Here is a 24,876-nt window from a genome sequence, read left to right as displayed (position 1 = left end):
TCGCACGCGAAATGCGAAGGTTGTGGGTACGGTTCCCACCTGCGGCAAGTTGTTTTTTCATCCACTTTAATTTCCGTTACTTTATCGTTTCTTTATTTCATTTATTAAGCACAAGTAATTTCCCCTATGTTGTCCTTGGTGTCAGTGTTTGTTGGCTTCTTATGAAATGCATCCTAAGGCACTTCTGACTGCATCTCTGCTCTAAAATATACAAATGCATGCCAAGTGTGTTATGCTGCTGCAGCATGCAGATGGAGAACGAAGGCAATTTCTAATGTTTACAAGACACTTCCTAAATTAGCCATTCTCTTCAGGAAATGAGCAGTCATGCAGTCCTCACTTCGTAGTCCGAGATAAAGTCGAGAAGCCGCAATGCCAGCCGCCGATTTGACTTGGTTAGCTGCTTCAGGCTGGAAAATGAAAGAGGGGGACGTGCAATAGAAAATGTGAGGGGAATCAATGAAGAAACGTCGGCCTTGTCACTTTCGCAGACAGGCTAGTAAATTTGGCAGGACAGAAACTCTCAAAACTCCCCTTATCTAGCAATTTTTTCTGTTTTTTATAGCGTCACGTTAACAATGATTTACTGTAGTTTTGCTTTTTCTAAGTGAGCACAAATCACCATTACTCTTTTCTTACAATAACACACTAGTGAATGGGCAATCAATGCCATTCCATTTGTGATTTCTTGAAGTACAAAAACTGGGGTGTGTGTTACAATAAAGGGCGCATTAGAATTGGGCAAATACGACACTTTTTGCTTATTCAAAGTCGCCAAATCAAAGAGGTACACTCTCCCACACTCAATACAAAAATGATGACATGGAGTTTCTGGGACAGAATATCAATGCATCTAATGTTGCCCTGTATAAGCCTTGCCTGGCTGTAAAATGCAGCTGTGACTTACTTGTCTTTGGTGCATAGCTTGTGCTTGAGAATCTTGGCACAGACGTCTTTGTTGAGTGCGTTGTCGAAGAGCGGAATGCCATAGCAACAGTCGAGTAGCGTCCAATCCCCAAGACACTCGTCATTGTCGTCATCGGGCGGCTCGTCTATATCGATGGGTTCCCGGGCTCGTATCCGCATGAGTGTGACGTAGCCACACGAACAGCCAAGTTGAAGCTCCTCTGAGAGCCGCTGCAAGGCTGGGTGATTGACAAGCTTGTTCCCTGCATCACGCAAAAACACGAAATTGGGACAAGCTGTAAGCAACTTTTAATCAATTTCAGTGAGGAACTGCGGCCTGCAGTTAGTAAGCATCCACATTTTTGTGCAACAAAGATGCTGACTCCTTAAAAAGAAAGTCAACACTGTGAAATTATTCTAACAATTTCTGTTGCATCGTCATAGAGAAAGAAAAAGACTAAGAGCAGACACTCCGAGAAATCTGGCCTCAGGAACTACCTCACTGCTACGTAATGAACTAGTGCTCTCACCAAACGCCAGAGGACGCAGACGCAAAAAAATAAAATGTTGTAATGAATTCTGCTCAATTCTTCTACAAAATAATAATTATACGCCCATATTTGGAGTGTTTCTTATGCATAAAAACAGAATTTATCGAAGACACCTTCCATGCTTTTTGTTCTTCATTCGTACTGTCATCAACACCAATCACCATTCTTCCATCGAGAAGAAATCAACGATTCGTGTACCAGCGGCGTGCCAGCGGGAAGGTTTCGTGAACGTCGGCTGCGGCGGTGTTTTCGTGTGTGAGACAGGTGAGTGACGTTTTCAAGCGAAGCTTGGAGTAACTGGCTTGTGAGGGCGATGAGGTTTGCTAAAAAAAAACAGTTTGTGTCTCTATATGAGGCGCCTAGACGCAAACAATGCGAAAAGCATGCCCCTCAAGAAACGTGTAGCAAGAGGGCTGTACCATGTGCTTTCTTGCTCCCCCCACCGAGAACGGAATAATCTTTATTGGTTGCGTTCTGTGAAAATCATCAAACAACGCGAAGCTGCCATTAACTTGCTCCGCTTCACGGCTGTGCACTGCACTGCAACTCGCAGCTTGTCAGACACACTCAAGACGCTGCGTCTCGATTTGCGAGGGTAAACCGTTCTTGCCCAGCGCTGTTGCTCTCACCAACCGCCAGGCGCGCTAGAGTCGATTGGGCCGCTAGGGGTGTATGGGAGTGTCCACTCAGAACTTTTTTTCTTTCTCTATGGCATCGTGACATAGGACATTGTAATGGGGTCCAAATTTCACATTCCTAACAACATTCAGCTGCTTGAAAGATACCAAGACAGAGCTCTTTATCCAAAAAAAAAAATATGTGCTTCTCAGTCAGTAGACTGTTTCTACGTTTACACGCACAGGTCCCAAAGGAGTTCCAGTTCAGCCCTCTGAAAGAGCCTGCTGAACTTGATGGGTGACAATGACTACACGAGTTACAATAGCCTATAAATATGTACAACTCTCCAGCTGGCACCAGTTTAGCTTCACAGTTAGAATGTTTGACAAATAATAGATATTACAGCTAAGTAGAACAAGAAAGTTACGTACATGAGCTCAACACATGGGGCACATACTGTGGAACACATCAAGAACACGCAGCGATAGTAAGCTATGGGACAAAATACCCGTATTTCCTTGGCTAACTTGGCTGTCAAAAATGCATGACCGGCAGTTTTCTGGTCCCACTGCTGATACAGCGCGAACAAAAGGGTCTATAGGATTGGTTGCTTTTAAGAAGCGAAGGAAGAAGTAGTTTAGCAATGAGGCAAAGTGGCTAGAACTCGTCAAAATCACCAACGCCGCAAAATTGGGCATTTCATTTGTGATGGAACAAGGCCAGTAGTTTCAGCTAGTTGGTCGGTCATAATGAGAAACTGACCTGTGCTGAAAGGATTAGGGCAGATACACAGTTGCCACACTACGACTTCATTCAGAGCTCTTCTTGTAGAAGAGTAGAATGGCAACAGACAAGCCAAAAGACAAACTTCATTAGAACGAAGTTGCTTCTGGCATGAAAATACTACCTTTCTTATGCATCAGATATTCATTTTAAGTGTACATGGCAATATCAGTGAAAAATTCACAACTTTAGATTTACTTTGTTATATACGATAACTCATTATATATCCATGTTTGTTATATCAAGATGCAACTGTGTACTAAATTATCTTTTTTTAAAGCGGAAATTATGAGTAAAGTTTGATTTTGTGATAAGCTTTCCATATTCCGTACTCTCAATAAAACAAAAGGGGGTAATGGACGTGGAAGAAAACGGGACATGCCGCTGCTAAGAGCTAGAGGTTGCAAGTTCAGCTCCCACAAATTGCAAGTTCTTTCTTTTTTACACTTATTTTTTCTCTACTTAGAATTCGAGAAGGTTATGACAAATACGAACATCATTCAATATCGTTTCTACATATTTCATTTCGAAACTGCGCAGTGAGTTACGAGCAACACCGTAATGGAGGTTTTTGGATAAATTTAGGCCATGCTGAATTCTTTAATGAGAAGCTAAATCTGAGCACATGAGCATGTTTGCACTTCGCCTCCACCAAAACGCGGCCGCCACGGGCAGGAGTAAAACCCATGACCCTGTGCTCGGCAGCATAACACCATAGCCACTGATCCATCGCAGCAGGTTTGCATCATTTAGATTCCAATACTGTGGTGGATCAGTTACTTCCCCTCAGCATTGCCTTAACTTCCTTGTCTGTTGAATTTGTATTCTCATTACTACAACTGTTATAGTGCTAAGATTCTTCTGGTACAAGCGCCATTTTATTGTGATAACAGCTACACGGGCACTCGAGGTGTGTTCGTGTCACCGCTGCCACCGTCATGCTGTCACGATGTCGACGGTGCAAGTGCAACCCGCACCTGGAGGGTTGGAAGATTTTCAAAGGCGCGCGCCGCATCTGGCTGCAAAAAGCAACGAAACCAAGTGGGCGCACTGTTGCGCTCCGCTCGATTGGCTTTGCAGCGGAGCCAGAGCAGAAAGCTGCCTTCCCTCAGCTGGCGCGAGCATTGTACGCCAGAACACAAGTAAACGTCCAGCTAAAGCTATTCAATCCTTTCACAGGGACAAATGGCAACAGTTTTCTGTCAGTCTCATCTTGTGCACAGCCGAGGTGCAATGCCCCTAATGCTTCTGACAGCGGTTCCTCGTCACGCTGGCTTTGTGAGACACCTGGTATCCGCGACAGCACTTTTCCTCGTCGACGTGTCGCCTCCGCATATTGTTAGGTGAACTCAAGTGCAAAGGTATACATACTTTGCTCATCCTTTCAACGCTTTCCCTTTGAGCCAGACTGACTTTTTTTTTCTGGACCTCTGAGAATTGCAAGCCATGCATGTCACCCACCTGTACTGCTTTCTTGGTCGTCAAATGGGAATGGAATGTTCACTTGCCCATTAGGCACACCCTGGGCCTGAAACCAAGAGAGTTCACGAAAGGTCAGGCCATCTGGTTTCGCGGTCAGCATGCTTAATGACGCAAATGGCACGCAGGCATTAAGTGACAACTAATGCTTTCATTCAAAAAAATTTGCAACGCTGAAATAGCAAGAATGGACACGGAAAAATTCTGCCATTTTCGTTCGCCGATCCCCAGAAATCTTTTTTCAGCATTGTGCCATCTGTTCTTTTTTTTAAATATATATTTCTGTGTTATATATTTAAGTTATGCTTTTTATAGTTTCTTATTCCAGTGTAATGTGTTTTCATTATTTTACTGTATGTAGGTGGCAAGACATGGGAGACAAAAAAAAAACCTTCAGTTTTTTTATTTTCTGAGCAGTACCCTTACATTAACCATACATCTAAATATAGTAAAAGAAAACTAAGAATAAGTGCAGTGTTTATTAGAAACAGTTATAAATGGCCGGTGCATCTAGTAGATATACAAGAAACAAAAATATGTGTGAATCAATACACCAATACCAAAGGAAAGGCAAACATAAGTATCACAGCATGTGCAGAAACCTTTAAAAAAAAGCCGACCAGATTACCCAGACATGTCACCAGAAAGTTATCACGATAAACAAAACTAAGGGAGTCATTTAAAAATAAATTCATTAATTTGTTGTTTTTTTCTTGAGATATCTAACATTTGCACACACATTTATAAGCTTATTAATTCTCTGCCATTGTGTTGCCTTAGTTTCACTAATGACTCCATAAATAATATTTCAGTTAGTACGACAGCTTCAGCTTTTAAAGGGTGGCCAATTAGTGACCAGAAGATAAGTGAACAAGAAGGGCACGAGCCAAAAGGTTTGACGGACAGTGCATCACCTTAGCTTGCACCTCACAGACAAAGGGACTTTTGAATGAGCATTGCCATGTGTATTTTGGATCTTTACCTTGTAGTCATACTTTATTGGGATGACAGTCCTATGCTTGAAACTGTGTACATTAATTTATCTGTCTATCCTTCCCGTTACGCTGCCGTCATGTGATCGACGTCAAGCTGTCGTCATCAGGATACCTCCTTGTGCAGGATACCTCCACTGCAACCGGGGATCGATCTCATACCATTGCAGTGATATGCATTTGAGAGATGAATGACCTAGTGATGTGAAACCGTCAGTTAATTGACTGTTGATTGTGTAATAAAAGATATCAATGCTAGTATGATGACTGATAGCACTATCCATAGTATTACAATATTTTGCTGTGACAATATCGACAGTGTAACGAAAATTATTGACAGTAGCACCATTGATAGCACTGCGATAATTCCCTACTCAGAGTGCTATTGACAGTTTTACAATTCTTGGCTAGTGATTATACCAGATATTTTGTAATTACTAACCATCAGTAACACTTGTTTTCATGCAATTTGGAAGAGGGAAACACTGAAAAATTTATGTTGCAGCGTTAAAACATTGTATGTCACGTGATTTTACATTATTGGTAAGGAAATTTCTATAGTGTACTACATAGCACCGTCAATATCAATCACACACTATCAATTTTACTATCGATAGTGCACTTTGAATGGCAGTATTGACAGTTTTAATACTATCAATAGTTCAAGAAGGACTAAACTATCAACAGCTTTGCATCACCACTGAATGCGCTAACCACTATGTTATCATGCAGCTCCGGCACATGGTAGTTTGCATAGCATTCTGCATGCTATGCAGACTCTGAGAGCAGTGACGACAGTGCAAATATTTCGAAGACCACAGCAGACAGCAACGTAGCAGACAAAGCTGATATTGTACATTTTGCAAAAATAAAAATTCTTGAGAATACGGTGGCATCCAACAGGAGAGCCTACTGTTTGCAGTTCTTGCAGTTACAAGTTCAAAGTCGTAAAAATCGCTAAATGTGTGGAGATTTTTTTTTTTTAATGGTTACCCTTCTCTCTGTGTACCTTGCAGAATAGCATGCAGGCTAATACTTTAACACTGGCAAGCCTCTCTACTTTCATGTAAATAGCCGTGGTGTCATTATCTAAAATGCCATCCCGCTTCACGTGTCCATACCTGAATGAGCACAGCGGAATGCGTGAGCGCATCGTTGAGGGTGATGAGGGCATTTGATGTGGGAACTGTCCCTGGGCCGTGACCCCACGTTGTGACCAGCAGCTTGTCATACTCCTGAAAATGTGCGCGGCAGTGTCAAAATCACTTCGAAGTACAAAACTGAACAACACCCAAGCAGCTCAACCTAGCAGAGAGTCCGTCTCAACAAAGTTTGTCTCAAACGTGGTTTGCCGTACTGATATCACAAAAATTAGTTTGAGCCTTGCAAAGGTATGTGCCCTCTAATATGGGGAGCAAAGCCGGAAACTGCAAGAAAAGCCTCAAAATCTCAAGAAAGTAATTACAGATCTGTGCAACCTTTCTTTTAAAAAAGGCATCAAACGCTGCATCAGCTGGAAATTCTTGCAGCATCAGCAGTTAAATCAACCAAAAGCTGCAAAGTTGTTCTAAACTGTGAGGTTGTTTACTGGTGAAAACAGCATTAATTTCTCGTGCCTGTAACACAACACTGCCTCTTACATTCATGACCGTCAAGGGAGAAAACGTTTGCAGCAGTTGTACACAAACAGCAAACACATTTCTACGCTACACAGGACTGTTGACTAGGTAATTACACCAATTTTATTAATTATATGTGCTCATTCAAATCGCAGCAACCTAGAAATACCTTCAGTGTAACCACAGTGTACATTATAACCTTGTAGGTCCAGCAAGCTACCCCTATTCCTCCGTCAACAACTTAAGATTGATGAGCAAGTCACGGAGGCTCTCTGCAGATGCGTATGGGCAGAGACGGACAGGACTAGTACAGTTGGCTTCTGTTAACTTGATCCCGTCGGGACTAACCAAAATGATCTATTATCCGGCCAGCTGAATTAAACGAGGGGCCGAAAGAGACGACCAAACACACGACTGCTTCACTTGGCATTATTTAGCCAATTCTAGTATAGCATATACCCTGTTCTTATGGTTTCCAGGTAGAAAACTAATGCAGAAATGACATTTGAGCTCCTAAATAAAGTAAAAACATAACGCGCAACCCATTTTTCAACAGGAAGAACATAGCATGCCTGAAATTCTGGCAATCAGAAACATGAAACTAGTGAATCTTACCTTCACACAAAAGAAATTTATTTACACTTTATGTCCATCGTTGTCACTCTAAGATCGCAGCTTACCACTGTCTATGGACCACAACATGTCATTCTCCTAGGGGTTCATTGAGCGTTTGATATTCTGCATTTGTAAAATGACTCTGCAACAATCACAAACAAGGCTGCAGCCCACCCAAAGACTAACCACTTCGAGAGTTCACCTTGCAGCGCATGCAATTTTCCAGACAACGAAAACATGTGACATGACTCGTTGTCATTAGCATATAATGTAAACAAAACTTATTTTTTAATTACCATTTGTAAACAAAAAGTGAAAACAGCGCATTGTCATCATGCGGTGCGAGAAATTATTCCCTCACCATTATGTGGCGGCAATAGCAATGACAGTGGCTAGGCTGGCTTGGACGGTAGGCTCTTGCTAACATCACAAATTCGATTTTGGTTTCAAATCTAATTTCACAGTGCAGGCAATTTCAAGACCAGTTTCCTTGGAACCAAGGTAAACTATTGCGAACACAAAAAAATTACTCAATGCACTAACGCTTCCTTTTTTACCGGTTAGTATGTTCCCAGAAAACACAATCTTTCGGTACCAATGTTCAGTACATTGCCAAACTGCGATCGTATCATACATTTTCCAGCCACTAGATCTCAAAAGAACAAGAAAAGCCACGAAGCATGCACGATCGAGAGCATTAAACACCTGCTATGGCAACTACCCCACAGTACTAGCCCACCCGTGTTGCATAGAAATTCCGGCATGCGCTCGGTTTCCTTTTCTGGTAATAGCAATCTCCTCATGGTCGTCATATGTCACATTCACAACTATGCGATAAGGATCCTTACCTATCTATTTCACGGCACGTATGGCACAGTGACTCTGGAAGCATATCACACACTTTTAATATGCGATGTTTCACTCTAGCAGCATCATGTTGTGGCATCACTCATGGGCTTTATTTCGTTTAAGTTTCCCTTCACCATACCGAAACACTATACAACAGGAAAACTACAATGCACATTTTGAGCTACTCTGGCCTCACTAGCTCGACTCATGTCAGCGTCTTGTGACACGATTGACGCTGAGTGGCTGCATCAATACTTCGCACCAAAATACCCCACCCGAAGAAGCTGCTGACCAAGCCAAATTCAAGGAGCACAAACGTAAGGCTTGCCAAAGCTGCAAAATCGACAATGTGCATCTTGGGCCACTCGGGCATTGCAAGTTCCACGAGCATCAGCATCTTGTGCCGCAACAATTCGTGCATTGGTTAGCGTTATGAAAATGTCAACTACATCTGAGCCTGCCAAATATTCTAGTGACTTCGGATCACACGTTTTCCCAGTTATGACATATTCTTTTCGCACGTTTCTTCCCAATACATATGAATGACGTTCCACTGCCAAAAAGCACGTAGGTGAACAGCTTGAACCAGGCAGAAGGTGCCATGGCCAAATCAGGCACTTCCTCAGCCTTTAACCGTGTCTCTAAATGCAATTTTGTACCGAATTAGCCTTGAATAAACCAAATAGTTGGAGAAGTATGGGAGAGGCCTTTGCCCTGCAGTGGGCGTAACCAGGCTGATGATGAAACCAAAGAAGAAAGAAAGAAAAGATGGCAGAAATAGTGTTGGTAGTGACATCCTGTGACGTTTTTGTCCAACAACAATGCGTTAGACGTACGGGAAGACAGCGCAATTGATGCCACATCACCTTAGCACCCCCACTCCTTGCACAAGAGGCAGATCATCTCTAAAGCATGGCGCCCGGGCTGTGTATGCGATCAGCCACTCTGGCAGCCATGGGCAGCTACTGCTGCACTAGGAAAGGAGACTCATGCCAACCTGCCCCCCTGCTCCCTCCCTCCCTCGTGTGCGCTTGTTCATGTTACCGCAGGCTTGCTCTCTGCAACCCCGCACTCATGCAGGAAGACGGCGCTCATCAAGCCACCATCCTTATTGGCTCACCCTCGCACACTTTCGCTGGCACCCAAAGCAAATAGCGCACGGAGCGCAATAGGATTTTATCACACTTTGACTTTATATGAAACATGAAGCTTCTCTGCTTCGGCACGCAATTTGAGAAGTTTGTTCGCAAGCAGCCTCTTGTAATTTAACCATTTGACCATCTGCATCTGCAGAAGTTTCCATTTATTGCCACGGTGTTCTTTCGCGGTGGCAGTGAAATTTCATTATATTGAAGTCGTGTACAAACACACTTTGTTATCATGAGGTTCAAAACACATGGTGTTCTATGGACAAATGAATACATTGTTGTGCCAAAAAGGAAAATAAGGACTTAGGAGGGAGAGTATGAAACGACAGATCGAGCGCCGATTTCATTGGATGTATTCATTATATCCCCAACCAATTCGCCCCGCAACAAGTTCTACTCAACTACATTTCTATGGACAAGGAGGTATAAAAAGTTATATAATTCGTTATATCGAGAATTTCGTTATATTGAAGTTCGTTACATCGAGGTTTAAGTGTATTTCAAATGTAAATTTTTCAAAAGCCATCAGGTGCCGCCCACCTCGAAGATGCTGGGCAGCACTCGTAACCGTGTTCCTTTGGAAACCAGGAGAGACGGGGGACCGTGGCCAGACAGCACATAGATGAACAGCTTGAACCAGGCAGAGTTCACCTGCGGTACATGCACATTTCCAATCACAAGCCCTGAACTGAACGACTGCAAAGCCAGGTCACAATCCAGAGTGACCTTCAGCATCGCATGATCCAGGCCACAATGGCAAGCTCTTGACCTGAATAATTACGGCTGCAGTCCCATTTCACACATAGCAGTCAATGCCACGAAGGCTAGACAGAACTTCTCTCACTGCTTGCATTCACGGCCCAAAAAATTGTGCATTACGTATGAAAGCAGCAGTTAGTCATGCATCCTGTAATTCAATGTAACATTAAGTCTTACACTTTTATGTCGCAAAATATTGTGTAATTAATACACGGAAGCCATCGCAGATCTCAAACCACTGACCACCAAGCAAGTGGCGTGGCACATTTTGTGACCAGCAGCTGTAGCACACTGCTTACACTCGGGGCCACAACATAGTAGTATGTTGCATACTGGAAGCACAAATTTGTACAGATGGTATGTCATTTGACATAGCCTTACGTCTACTAGTTGTTGTCTTAATACACGAAGTGATTACTCCATCCAAACTCCTCCAGAGCGAAAACAACTGTGCTGTGAAACGCGTGAGCAAGGGACATCTATCATCACACTACCTGCATAGCTTTCACCACAGTGTTGCCTGCTAAGTATAAAACTGAGTTTAGCTATTCTGACTGGAAGGCCCGTAACTACAGCCAACATCAACCTTGAAACAGCTTATGATTCATTTTTTTCACTCCCACACAACCACACTAATCATTACTGCAATTACTTTCCACGACTAGCCAGCGCCCATTCAAGTGCAAGAAGGTTTACCGTTTCATGGTTAAACAGCTAAAAATAAACGCAAAAAAACATGCACTGACTCTCAACTAAAACTTACTGAACAAAAAAAGTGTGTATATATATATAAAAACTTTCGTTTACACCACCTGGTGCTAAAATATAAAAACATGAAAAAGAAGAAACTAATTACAACAATGTTTCGCTAAATGCTACGCAAAACGTATCTACGTTCACACCATCACATGCCAATAAGACTGGGGTCTGCATGAATGCAAAAGATATTCTAATTTCTCTGTTGGTTAGTTCTATGGATGGTTGGCTTACTCATCCAGCTGTCACTACTATTGTCACTTTTTCATGTAATAGTGCTAAAACCAAGTATGGCCATACAAAATATTGGGCAACGCATCCTTTACTACAGTCCGTCACACAGTGAGCAGGAAACAACATGAGATTCGCTAATGAAAATCCAGGGATAATGAAAGTGTATGTCTACAACAGTGCACAACTCAGTATTATTATTAGTCGAACCAGGTTATAAGAAACAGGCTCATGCGCCAGAAAAGGTTTGACATGTCACATAATTCGATATGCCGAAACTCGCCTATACCTAACTTAAAGGGCTCCTCACCAGGCCACATAGAAAACTTCAGTTATACGCTGGAAGTTGTTCCGTGTCCTCTAGGGAGCATTCTGTGGCAAACATTTTTGAAATTGGCTCATTAATAGCCAAGATAGCGATATTTCATTGCCGCGAACCGATGATTTCAGGAGGCGAGCGCCACTGCCAAGAGAGAGACTCTCTCCACTTGCCCCCTCTAGCCTCCGCAAGCAAAATTCCTTCCCTGCATTCTCCCATGCTGGGGCTCAATGATCGCGTGACACATATATCACGGGCCTCACATTAATTTTTTTATTTCTCCTCGCTTTTATGCGGTGAGGCACACTACCGCTAATGGTATTGCGCTCGAGCTGTTGTGATTGTCTCGTTTCGCGCAGCACATGACTTTGCACACTGTGCACGAGAACGCCTGAGCCACCCGTACAAGTCAGTGCTACACGAATACTGAGGCAGACACAAGCAGATCACAGAGCATGATCGCGTGCTGGAACACGGTAGAAAATGACATAGTCACGGTGTCTGCGCAGTCATCTGCACAACGTCGGAATAACCAGACAAAATGGAAGCACATCTCTCGTGCTGCAGGGTGAAGGAAAACAACAACAAGCAGACATTCAGTTTGTTTTTTATTATTTCCCTAAGCTTTAATCCATCTATTCAAGCAGCATATTACACATATAATGGATGTTGCCTTGAATAATTCTCGAAGTCACCTGTCACCACGAGTGACACCACAGCACAAACATGTGTACGTAGGCGCACTAGCACGTGTATATCACCCTCCGGCTTTGAGCGCGGCAGCCGGGAGGTGAAGGGCAAACGGCGTTCAGCTTCAAATTTCATATCTTTCCATGATGCTAGCGATGTAATACTTTGCAGACATGATCGTTATTGCATATTGTATGCTCTGCACTTGTCAGCTCAAAATGGCCAGACTTGGTGAGGGGCCCTTTTAACAAATCTTTGTGATGCATTCGTTATATACAAATTTATTGTCTGCAGCTGAGACAAGAAACAAGGGAAAAAATCCATTTATTACAGACAATACTACACACAATAAGCCCTAATTTTTGCCTGAGCTTTAATTGTTTTCCAACGTCACTGAGAATGGTGTTCTCTATGTGCAAGGTTGTGGTGATCAGCTCCAGTCATTCTTCCCCCCCCCTTTTTTTTTGCTGCTTAATTCCACAAGCAGCAGATGCCCCAAGTTCCATTTATAGCCAATGCCCAGTTTGTTATTAGGGGGCTATATTACATGAGTATCAGCCAGTAAATTTTGCATGTTTGATGTAGAGAATTGGATTTACTTGAGCTCATTATATTCAGGTTAGACTGTAGACACAGCACCAACAAAGTTAAAATTTGCACGCCAGATTTGATAAAGATCAGTTGATAAATAACAAAAAAGATAATTTATATGACCCTCATCCCCCCCCCTTTAAAGACATTAAAAGAAGCTCGAACTTGCCTCAGGAACGGCAGGTCCCAAGTGAGGAGGTGAACAGCTGGTGACTGGCCTCACTTCGTTGCTCAGCGGTGCCATTGATACCAACAGCCTGAAAGGATGGAGGAATGAGCAGCTGATGAAAACGCACCTGAACCTCGGCATGATAAATCTCATTTTTGCAAAAATGTCTAGCAAAGCTGTCCAGTGATGCTTTCCTGTAAGCCTACTGGTCTTGCATCATTTCTTTTTTGCATCCTATGGCACTGTAACATGAAGGTACCTTCATTTCCCGAATGCACTTTTTTACTATAATTTTGCACTGCAGTTTCAATTTAGTGGAGTCCTTGCTTAGTGCACGGACATGTTGGAGCTATTCGAACAATTAAGAAAAAATTGAGAACACTGATAGTACAAACTGTACTTGCGCATGCTTTTCGGTGATAAAAATTTACTACCAACTTGAGGGAAAATGGCCACTATGTGAAAATAATGGCTCCTGATTTTGAAGCACTCTTGAACATCTGCCACCGTTTTACCCCACACATCGCTGCTGCCCTTGTTTCACAACTTCACATTTGTTCAAACCCGCCACAAATATAATGTTTTACTTTTTGCCAGTGACTACCTTCACTGGATTTATAACTGTTATCAAGTTGCACTAGTCAACTTGGCAATAGATGTGCTTGACAAAACTTTTGTCAACCTTGTTGCTCATTTGATATTGAGAAAGGCAAAGTCTAACAAGATTGCACATGAGATAAGAATAGTGTCGTACAGCATTAAATCTATGCAAGCACCAACGACTAGTCGGGAATGTACAGTGACATGGTGGTGCCCGTACATAAACAACAGACATACTTGGCCCATGAGTTCAGTTTAGACTGCTGACTGTTCTCACCACTATCATGGTCACTCTGGCGCTCCTTTTATTTTTGGGCAGAAGTTTGCGCAGTAATGAGTTTGGTTCTTTAATCCGCTCCATGTGGTGCTGATTTGTCCCTCCTCACTGTCACTACACAGGGTCAATATCCTCCTTCTCCACATTTCCTGACTGTTCATCACAGAGTTTTAGCTGAGCGTTTATGGTCCGCTCAGCTCAGACCAGTGCGTCTTCCACACAGCCTCTAAATGACAACACTATTGGGTCACAACAAGCTGGAAGTGGAAGGCACAGAACACTGCCCTGGATGCGCTGTTGAAGTGACTGAGCAGACCATGACACGGTGCTATCCTTGGCACCACCAAATTCCACCACACCGTCAAACTCGCCAACTTGTCAGCTTTCATTAGGCTGCAGATGGGTTGCATTAGGTTGCAAGATGCAGAGATAGCAGAATGTGACAACAACGCGAAATTCAACAGTGTCCAAAATAGCAGCCATGCTATGTCTGCTCAGCTTCTCATCACATTTGCAGAGGCTGACTGCGTTGCTCATGTCAGTGGGAGACATGCTACGTCACACTTATCGAAAACACAAAATTAAACCAGCTCTCTGCAGTGACTCAGCGCATGAGATGTGAGAGGAGCGAACTATGAGCTACACACAGCCAAAGCTGTCCATTGGCTGCGGCACAAAGCAACAGCCTCCCCCCCCCTCCCCCCGACTCACGCATAGTTTTTGTTGAGCAGCCGTGCGCAGGTGTCCTGGTCCAGGTTCTGCAGGCTCTCGCAGCGCACCAGGTCGAGACCCAGGCCAAAACCAGTCGTCGACGACGACTCCTCGGCCGGTTGGGTCTCGCTCTCTGGTACGATGGCGGCATTGTAGCGCAAGAAACGAACGGTGTCTTGCAAGGTCAGCGCGTGGTCAAAGTACCGTTGAGCCTCTCCTTCCCCTGCCTCTCCTACCTGACCGACAAACGCACAGAGGAAGTTAGAAATGGCAGGGCACTGTGACAGAGCGTTAAACGAACCTTTCCTCAGAGGCCAATGCTATAGCTTGCATGCAGTCTTTGTTGCATACCTGCCAACCTATGAGCACCAAAATTTGTAAAAACCTCGTGGACATGACTATAGAAAATAAAAAGAGAAGGGGTTAGCACACACTTTTTTAAAAAGTTTGCCCCGAACACACACCTTTTGTTGGTTATTTATGCATTTGATTTTCCCTTAGATGCAGCATACATACTGCAAGAAACTTGGAATGGAAGACACTGACAGGTGACACATTCTTTAGATTGCAGTGGCTGTTTCAACTATTTCACTGTTGATTTTGCCTGCAGAAGAACTTATCTGAATTAACTTGCTTCAACCAGGTGTGTACCTTCACCAATAAAAGACCTTCAAGGGTATGGTATGTATGTGTCCCACAAAAGGTGTATGCGAAAAGTAAAACCTAAAAGAAAAATGCGTGCTAGCTCCTCCTCCACCCTTTCAGTGTTGTGTCCGCAGGATTTTTAACTAATTTTAGGTTTCATGAGCTGACAGACACTCAAACGTGTGTAAAATGCATTGTAAAATGATACAGGAAGTGAATCAACAAATCTATTTGTGCTGAGCCGATAGCATGCAGGTAAGACAGCACAGAATGTGCAGAAATGAAAGCAGGCTCACTTTCTTTAGCTCCACGAGAAAGCTGTCCAGCGACTCGTCCGAGAGCTTACCCACTTCAAACATGGTCACAGCATGACTCTTCAGACCCTGTTGTACCAGGAAAGACGACAAAAGCAGAAATAACGAAGTGCTGTAATGCCTGCAATGTGTTAACTGATCAATGATGCAGCCCCCCTTCTAGACTCCAAGGAGGCTTACCAGGGACAAGTTGCCCATCATCAGGAAGGCGGTCAGGTTGGAGTCGAAAAGGAAGCCTATCCGTTTCACACGGTTTCCCACTGTGGACAAATCTGTCGGTGCTAACAAACAAGGATAAAAACAAAACGAGGTTCTGCATGTTCTTGAAGCTCACTAGCTGCTTCAATAAAAAAAGCATGCCGCAGTTAAAAACAGATCTTATTTCTAAGCACTCATGCTTTTTTTCATTTCCGCGCAGCAATTAACTTGCTGGCTTCAGATTGAACAAGCTTTAAAACTTGACTTCGATAATGCAGCTAAACTTTTCGTTGAGCCATGTACAATAGCCAAATGCAATACCCAAGTATCAAATTCAACTATTCTTAGAGAAGGGCACAAACCAAAGGAATACGTCCCTTCAAGCAGTGTTTTAAATTTTGAATAGCCAGTCATCTAGCAGGCAAGGATATGCATTCTCAATCACTTATAGTGTTCACTGACTGGCTAAGCCAGCAACGGCATGGCGACATGTGACATCAAATGGGTGTGACAGTAAGTGTGTGTGACGGTGAGTGGAAGTGACGAACAAAACAAAACACCTCCCATCAAAGTCGTTTTTATCTTGCACAACTGTTGAGAGCACTGAGAGAATACTCATCTTCCCAGTGAAATGTCATTTCGGACGTTACATCACACAAAGCTGAAAGCATCCCTGAAAGTGACTGAAATAGAATGCTGCAAGTGGGTGTGACAGTAAGCGGGTGTGATGAATGAAGAAACGGAACACCTCCCATCAGAGTCGTTTCTATCTCGCACAACTGTTAAGCACACTGAGAGAATACTCATCTTCCCAGTGAGACATCATTTGGGACGTTACACTATACAAAGCTGAAAGCATCCCTGAAAGTGGTTGAGATAGAATGCTGCCCATAGGAATTGGGGGATTTGAGCAGCACACTGCTATGTCGGTATGTGAACATCCCTTTCTAAACTTTGCTGATTGATGTGGCAGTCGAGCTATTTGGTCACAGTTTCCAGAGTGCCAGCAATAGAAACTTCGCAGCACGTGCTCCAAAGAACACCTCTGGTCGTGCTCTTCTATGCACTAGAAATCTACTCACAAGAATCACGCTTATTTTCACCAAGGAAGACGGCTAATGATAGTATAGCCTGACTTTTATGTGGACCAAAAAAGACTGAATTCTGCAAGATGAGATTATTGCAAGGTCCCCATTCATAGGTGGCTGCTAAACTAAGCAGTACTATCAATTCCTGCCTGCCATTTGGTTAGGCAAAGTGATGCCATTATATTGTGCCGCAGAAATGTTAATATAGATGCAACTTTCATTCTTAATGTGTGTGCTAAGGCGAAAAAAATACAAAGGCGTGTTCACTCACAAACTGGTGCCCCTGCACAATAACCACAGATACCTGGCAGCAAAATTATGTTAAACTGTCATCACATCCATTGTTCTGTCTCCCTTTAGACTGCAATGGCTATTTTTATCCTTTATATATTCGAAAGAAACAATTATTCAACAACTTCAAATAGCGAATTCATGAATCGAATATACATTGAATAGCAGGGACTGTTTGATTCATATTTGGAATTTCAAACATTCACAAATCCTTCACTATTCCCAGATGCATATGCAGGACTGAGGTCTTGGTATGACCATTGCCAAAACTGAAGACTGTACAACAAAACCACAATGCTGACAGTAGTAAAGAAAATGCTACACAAAATGTGGTCTGAAATAACAGAGTAAGTTCCTCCGCAGTACCTGATTCGTCCAGGCTGGTAGAATCCAGGGCGGGTGCCGACTCTCCACCGACGAGCCGGCCTTCTTTCTCCACTTCCGTGTGCAAAACTGACATGAACTCCTGAACCTCCAGGCTGCTGGACCTGATCAGAATATCGATATGTGCTAAATTAAGCTAAAAGTGCTGCTACAAACTCAAACATAAATTCAGAATGCATCAGTGTTGCAACTCAGAAACAAAGGACAGGCCAAGAGAGGATAAACAGTTAAAATGTTAACAGACAATCCGTCACTGAATCATCCAATAGATTATCCATAAAAATTGATACATCAAGAACGACTAACTGCTTTATCAACAAGTTTTCATAAGTATGAATATTTCTCACTAAGAAGATATTAGAGAGTTTCAGCTTGTCTCTAAACTTCATAGCAATTGACCAGGTTAGCAGAGCTGTGGACGGCAGTAGCAAGGCTAGTAGTGACATCTGTGACGCTTTGTCCAACTACAATGTGTTTCAAACATTTTCGTGTTGTCCGAGCGCTCTTGCTGAAGGAAAATCATAAAAGGACTGCGCGTTAACGATTATGTTGCTAACAACACTTTACACCAACACTCAAGTATAATGTGATGGGTTAAGGCAGTATTAGCTTCGTGTGCTCACCAGATGTCGCTACCAGCATTGATGCTGCCCTACACTTCTCGGGTAACCTGGCGCTCCGCAAACAGTAAAACGTTTATGGACAAGCTGAAACTCCACTGGTGGGCCAGATGGTTGACCACTGTAGCATTTCGGCGCTCGTGCTGGTCTGTTTCTGCGCTCGTGCAGCTGTCTAAATTTGCACTGCCTGCGGAGCAGTACTCTCCCTGTGTTATGAGTATGTCACAGAAGCCCACTTTCAGGGGCCAAACTCGTAAGGAAAGGAGGAGTGCACGCTCACTTGACAGCCTTGCAGTTCTGTGTCAGCCAGGAAGGATCCAATCCCGACATGTCCTTATTTTTCTTTTGTGCAAAACCGAGCCGACAGTACATAGATACAGCATTCTGGAAAGGCGCAGCAACAAACAACGAACAGTTGATTCATTTCAAAAACAAAGAAACAGCCTACACGTATGGAAAAAAAGAAAACTGCAAGCAAATAATTGTACACTATACTCGGTGAATACAATGCTGCAGCGCATAAGTAATTTTCATAATCTGCAACAAACCATATATAGAAACTGCCATGCATCACACATCTACTGGATGATCCTAAAGGGACAGAAAGTCAAAATTACATAATTTGCAAAGTATAGACGATGTCACTATGCTGTTTTCACAAAATACGCACCTGAATACATGATATGTTTCTTATTTAGTGAAAATTTTCATTGTCCGAATAATAACATGAGTTGCCAACTGGTGTAGTTGTATGCACCGCTGTACAAACTACTTGCACAGCTGAAGTGAAAACTTTCTGTGGCAAAAGCAAATATTCTGGAAATAAGATTTTTATTATTACAATAAAGGCTTGTACTTCTGTGCATTTCTGTGAAAACCATGCCAAGCTACTGTCTATATATTCCTCGAATCATTTAGTATTTTTTTTTTTACGGTTGAATCGCTCAGCATTTTGACAGAGTACTTTCTGGCAACTTCCACCAATTTGTTATATTATACGTGCAGCATCTTCCACTTGCAAATAAGCTGTTTAAATGCATTTTCTTGATGAATCACTGCTTTCTTTATTTTAAAATTTTTCTCAGCATTTTGATTATGCAGTACATTTAAGTTAATATCACACATGGACACAGTACTTGTATGTTTGTATGCAATACACAAGCACAGAATGTCCACAATAATGCAAGAACGACATTTTCTTTTTCAGCAGAATAAATGGTGCCATCTGTTGCCTGGAGAGCAGCACTAACCAACGGTCTCATCAAAGGACATTTCCTTCACTTAAAACAGACAGTGCTGCCTTAGCTCTCATTGAAAAAAATTGATTTTTCATTGGGCATCGCTGCAGACAACAAGAACTTATAGTGCAGACGACAAAGATTTATTTTCAATGGAACAGGCAGTGACTGCATCTGAGAATGGTATTAAACAAAACTTACAGTGAAATCTACTGTATTTACTCAATTATAACGTGTACCCTTCTTCCAGAAAAAAATTAACTAAAATAGGACATGTAGGTTAGAATCAAATATGAAGCCAATACTGCAATAGGTGTGTCCATATCCCCCTCCCCTTCACCCATCTCAAATCCTTCCTCACAACCTCAAAGGCTGTGCATTGAAATACTGTGGCTACCAGAAGCTCCTGCGAGCGCCCGGAAGTTAGTCATCACTTAACGCCGCCCATAGCTGGCAGTTACAATCAGTCGACCGTGGCACAGATGGAATAAATTTCCTTTTTCCTCGTGAGATCAAGTCACTACATCCCTCTCTGACCATGAAAATCTGATAAGAACAGTCAAGGGTATTGAATTTCGCATTTCTCCAAGTTTGAGAATCAAAGTGCACGTTACAATATTGCGTTTTCAATTTCTAGCTGTGAAAAAGTGGGTGCACATTACGATCAAAAGTGCATTAGAACTGAGTAACTATGGCAACTTCTGTGTGAAATATCTACACAAGAAATACTGGCGACTATGCCGAGGCAAGGCACTTGTACTGAGCTTTCCTACAGACGCGACATGCTGTATGTATTTAATCTTATTTTCTTCTTTCATGCAATGTGCTTATGTTTAACAGTAATTCATTTACTTAAGCAACTATGATCTTCTTGAGGGCATGAATTGAGGCTTATGTGTGCAATGAAAATAAAATGTCTTTTTTTCTTTACTGTAGCCAAAGTTCTAGACAACAGTTATAGCTATTCATGGTTTTATTAAGGATATGAAAATATGAAATCCTCGCTGTATATGACACACAACTTGATAAAGAAGAATAATAATAATATTTGGGGTTTTACGTGCCAAAACCACTTTCTGATTATGAGGCACGCCGTAGTGGAGGACTCCGGAAATTTTGACCACCTGGGGTTCCTTAACGTGCACCTAAATCTAAGCACACGGGTGTTTTCGCATTTCGCCCCCATCGATAAAGAAGAAGCTGTTTATTATCAAGCAATGTGAGAACAATGCAAGCACTGACCTTTACAAGTTGAACGTCGATCCTCAGCACACTAGCAAGCTAGGAGGAAAAGAGCTGGTGTCAATCGCGCTACTTCACAAGTGAACTGTAACCTTCATTTTCAAGCAAAAGCATGACTGTACAATACATGTACAGTCTAGTACTGATGGGAACATGCAGTTAATGTTCTGACATTGATTCTTGCTGAGATACAGCATAAAGGCCCACATACAAATATATTATGCATAAATCTGTGTCCAATGGATAACATCAGCCACTTCTTTCTGACAAAGACGCAAAGAAGTGTTCCATTTATATTTGCTTTGGTGCTGCTTAGGTGTTCTCTTTAATAGTGGACTGCACAGTACAAAGAGTGAAGGAGACAAGAAAATCACATATCATGTAGACTAATTCAACAGCAGCACTTTCAGTTTCAAACCAGAGTCCAAGTTACTTTCTTTTTTTAAAGCCTTAACCATATACAGTCTTCAGGTGGGAGCTAATACTATCAGTTGAAATTTTACTGTTATCACATTTTTTCGGCATCTGCAGCACTATGGAAAGCAAACAATAGCAAAATAGATTTAAACTTAAGGTTTGAATTTTTCAATGAGTTTAGGGAGGTCCATCAATATGGGCTCTAAGCCAAGACAGGAAAAAATAATTTTATGTACAGAAAGAGAAAAGATGGCTATTTTGCATGCTACTACAACGAGAATAAAAATACTCAATCAAAATGTCAGCTACAAGAATTATATCGCTGTGGTGAACAAAATACTTTCAATTTGAATGATATACTTTGTCTTGAAAACATTGTGATTTTATATCTGCTGGCGTGAACACATGACAGCAATATCCTTTAGAATGGCACACAGATGGACACATTGAGCCAAAAGAAGTTGCAACTACTGTGCCAAAAAAACTGTCAAAATTACACATTTAAACAAGCTATTTACAAGGCAGCACAAGAGAGAGGTCGAGAGCAGAACAATAAACAAGTTCAACCAGCTAGCGTCACAGAGTTTGAGCTCACCTCCGAAAGTGGGGTGTTCCCATCTATAGAAACAAATATTTTGTACAGCAACGTCTCAAAATAATCTCCAAGTACTCTGTTCATCACAAAACCTTCCAGAGGAGGCACTGAAAATAGAAAAAGAAGAAATGAAGAGAGCCACCAGTAAAATGAGGAAGTACAGAAATAATGTCTTTTCGTACGCAAAATCCACACCAAATATGGTGCCGCCCCAATGTTGGATATCAATTTTTATGGCCATCCATGTAAATTTTAAAAAAATTTCATAACTTTCTTTTGGACTATGTTGCATGAACTAATGCCCGACTCACCTGAGACACAGTCATGGTCATGGAGGGGAACGTCAATGTACCGTATATACTCGTGTAAGGGCCGCACTTTTTCTTCGAAAATTTTGCTAGGTGCGGCCCTTACACGAATCAGGCCGATTTAGTACAGGCAGTACAGGCCAAAGGTCTGTACTGTTTATGCAACAGTAGCAGAGTGCAAGAGTCACAAATGACATGCCAGAAATGTTTTTATTCGGATTCCATTTCGCTGTCCTCGTTCTCGGAGGAGCTCGCCTCGGCGTCCGCGTCTTCCCAGAGACGGTCATCTTCGGTGCCGTTCATGGAGTTCGAAATTCCCGTTACCTTGAAGCTTTTAGCAACTACTTCTACTGACATGGCACGCCACGCATTCAAAATCCATTCACACACCTGTTGGAGCGACGCCCGCTTCAGCCGTCCTGTAGGGGTCTTCTCGTGGACGCCTCCAGCCATCCATTCAGAGTAACATCGGCGAAATTCCACTTTGAATGGTCTGTTGACGCATACGTCGAGCGGCTGCAGCACACTCGTCAGGCCACCGGGAATGACGGCCAAGTCCGTACGAGTTGCGGCAACTCGGTTCTTGACGCGGTCGGTCAAGTGGCCCCTAAAGCTGTCCAAAACAAGGAGGGCTTTCCGTTGTAACAGCCCTCCAGGTCTGTTTGCCCAGACGGTCTTAATCCAGTCAACGACCAGTTCCTCGGACATCCAGCCCTTCTCTTGCGCACGTACGACGATTCCCTGAGGGAACTTCTCTTTTGGGAGAGTCTTCCTTTTAAATACGACGTACGGCGGAAGCCTCCTGCCGTCTGCCGTGATGCACAACATCACAGTGCACCTTTGGCGTTCTGCACCAGTCGTGCGCACAGACACACTTTTCGCACCTTTTAAATCCACTGTGGTGCTTTCCGGTGCATCGAACCACACAGGTGTCTGGTCCGCATTCCCAATTTGGGACAGGTCGTATTCATGCTCCCTCCTGAGAGCATTCACGAAGCGATGAAACTTAATGACGTGGTCTTCGTACTCGCGCGGCAGTTTTTGGCAAATCGTCGTTCGGCGCCGAATAGAAAGCTGGTTACGGTTCATAAACCGCGTAGCCCAGCCCCGACTTGCCTTGAATTGTGCCGGGGGTATTTCCATGTGGCGAGCGATGCTGAGGGCTTTGACGCGTATCATGTCAGTCGATACGGCGTAGCCGTCCCTTCGTGTGTCGACGACGTAGTTGACGAGCTCGCTTTCGAGTTGCGGGTACTTGCACTTTTTCCCGCGAAACGCCTTTCGGCTCCTGTTAGTAGCGGCGAGGGCATCTTTCTGATTCATCCAGTAACGCACGCGCTTCTCATCGACGTCGTACTTTCGTCCAGCTTCCCGCTTCCCGTGCTCCTCGGCATAGTCAATCACTTGCAGCTTAAATGCTGCAGTGAATGATCTCAGATGCCGGCCCATCGTCCGTCACGTGCGCTGGCTTCTGCAGGGTTCACTACAACCAACAAAGTGACACCGACGACACCGATCTGAAGTCGCGCTGCCAACGTATCGACACGATGCTAGGAACGATGCCAACAAAGAGGCCGCACAAGGCAAATATGGCGGCGCGCTGTCAACAGCGTGGTCGGCGCGTCGGCGGAAGTAGAATAAAAGCGGAAAAGCGTGCAGCGCCATCTGGCTGTAAATGAACTAACTACACTTTTCTGGCGGGACATTTTGAACTTTTGTTTTTTTTTTTCGAAATATCCGCTTTCAAAGTTGGGGTGCGGCCCTTACACGAGGGCGGCCCTTACACGAGTATATACGGTATACCAGCCCCTTCAGGTAGAGGCCTGAAAGAAAAGTGTCAGAAATGTGAACAAACATGTGCGAGACATGTTCTCATGGCAAAGTGAATGACAACAGTACATAAAAAAAAAGCAGTAAATACATTTCAAAAGTACACTCAAAAGGCACACACTTCTCACATCATCCGCTTTTAGTGTCCCAGCCCTTTGTGGTCCGTCGTCGATTACTTTGTCGATCACGGTCTTCTCGCCTGTCGAGACGACCTGCAGTTGAAGTTGAACAAAGCTGAGTGACTAGCAAATAGAACAAAGCGTCCATTTAGGAACAGACCTGTGCACACCAATTAATTAACCTAGGACAGCCTGGTGACTGGTTAAGATGACGAGACAACTTTCGAGCTCGACCGAGTGCCCATTATCTCTGACCACTTGCAAGTTCAGGATTACCTCAGTTCCATATCTCACTTACTGTCTATATAATTCATGCTTGATATAATCAACTTGCATCATGCACAATCTCTTGTCTTTGTCTTCTCCTAGCCTGCTGATTAGTTCATTTCTGAAGCCAGTTACATCAGGAGAAACAGGAAATGGACCTTGAAGATTGTCTGTTTGTCATGTCAGAAGTCAAACTTGACTGAAGTGAATAGAAGTCATAGCAAATCAAGCCAAGGCCACCAGACTGTTTGGCTTATCAATGAACAGGCCTAATATAATTCACCTTTGAGGCTGTTTACAGTACCACTTCCTGCACTCAGAGAGAGGGAGAAAAAGACATCGAGCTACATGATCTCCATTCCAGGAACTGAAAATGTAGCACGAACTTACTATTTTAAAGATATCTAAAATAAATGTCACGTGTGCAAGAGGCCCTAACACCAACCTTGATGTCATCCTCCGTGACGTAGCCAACATTGATGTACCACCAAGGCTCGATGGGAATGTCTGGTACTGGTTTCGTGGGCAGGAGGTCTCGCACGGACTTCCGTCTCACTGTAAAGAATTTCTACCTCGAAAGAAGAAACAGAGAGAAGCATTGCCTCAGATCAGAGCAACAACAAAAGCAACGACATAGAAGGAAAGACAGTTTTGCTT

At 43.1% G+C, this 24,876-nt stretch overlaps 1 protein-coding gene across 3 annotated transcripts in view; it reads right to left on the bottom strand.

Annotated features, from left to right (window-relative positions):
• The window catches only part of LOC139060976 (protein FAM91A1), a 54,187-nt gene that overhangs the window by 1,613 nt on the left and 27,698 nt on the right, over positions 1–24,876 (bottom strand). For all 3 annotated transcript variants that reach the window (XM_070540338.1, XM_070540336.1, XM_070540337.1), the window contains 17 exons: positions 24,665–24,787; positions 23,955–24,045; positions 23,804–23,826; positions 22,007–22,046; positions 21,696–21,802; positions 20,684–20,722; positions 18,484–18,587; positions 17,566–17,687; positions 15,803–15,903; positions 15,605–15,691; positions 14,664–14,899; positions 13,076–13,163; positions 10,101–10,211; positions 6,451–6,564; positions 4,320–4,386; positions 908–1,169; positions 341–410 (listed from right to left, as the gene is read on the bottom strand). In XM_070540338.1, the coding sequence (XP_070396439.1) occupies positions 341–410; positions 908–1,169; positions 4,320–4,386; positions 6,451–6,564; positions 10,101–10,211; positions 13,076–13,163; positions 14,664–14,899; positions 15,605–15,691; positions 15,803–15,903; positions 17,566–17,687; positions 18,484–18,587; positions 20,684–20,722; positions 21,696–21,802; positions 22,007–22,046; positions 23,804–23,826; positions 23,955–24,045; positions 24,665–24,787 (1,785 nt within the window). The remainder of the gene's footprint in view (positions 1–340; positions 411–907; positions 1,170–4,319; positions 4,387–6,450; positions 6,565–10,100; positions 10,212–13,075; positions 13,164–14,663; positions 14,900–15,604; positions 15,692–15,802; positions 15,904–17,565; positions 17,688–18,483; positions 18,588–20,683; positions 20,723–21,695; positions 21,803–22,006; positions 22,047–23,803; positions 23,827–23,954; positions 24,046–24,664; positions 24,788–24,876) is intronic.

Source organism: Dermacentor albipictus, chromosome 6 (assembly GCF_038994185.2).
Source record: "Dermacentor albipictus isolate Rhodes 1998 colony chromosome 6, USDA_Dalb.pri_finalv2, whole genome shotgun sequence".
Taxonomy (NCBI): domain Eukaryota; kingdom Metazoa; phylum Arthropoda; class Arachnida; order Ixodida; family Ixodidae; genus Dermacentor; species Dermacentor albipictus.
This window is presented reverse-complemented; position numbering and strand designations above follow the sequence as displayed.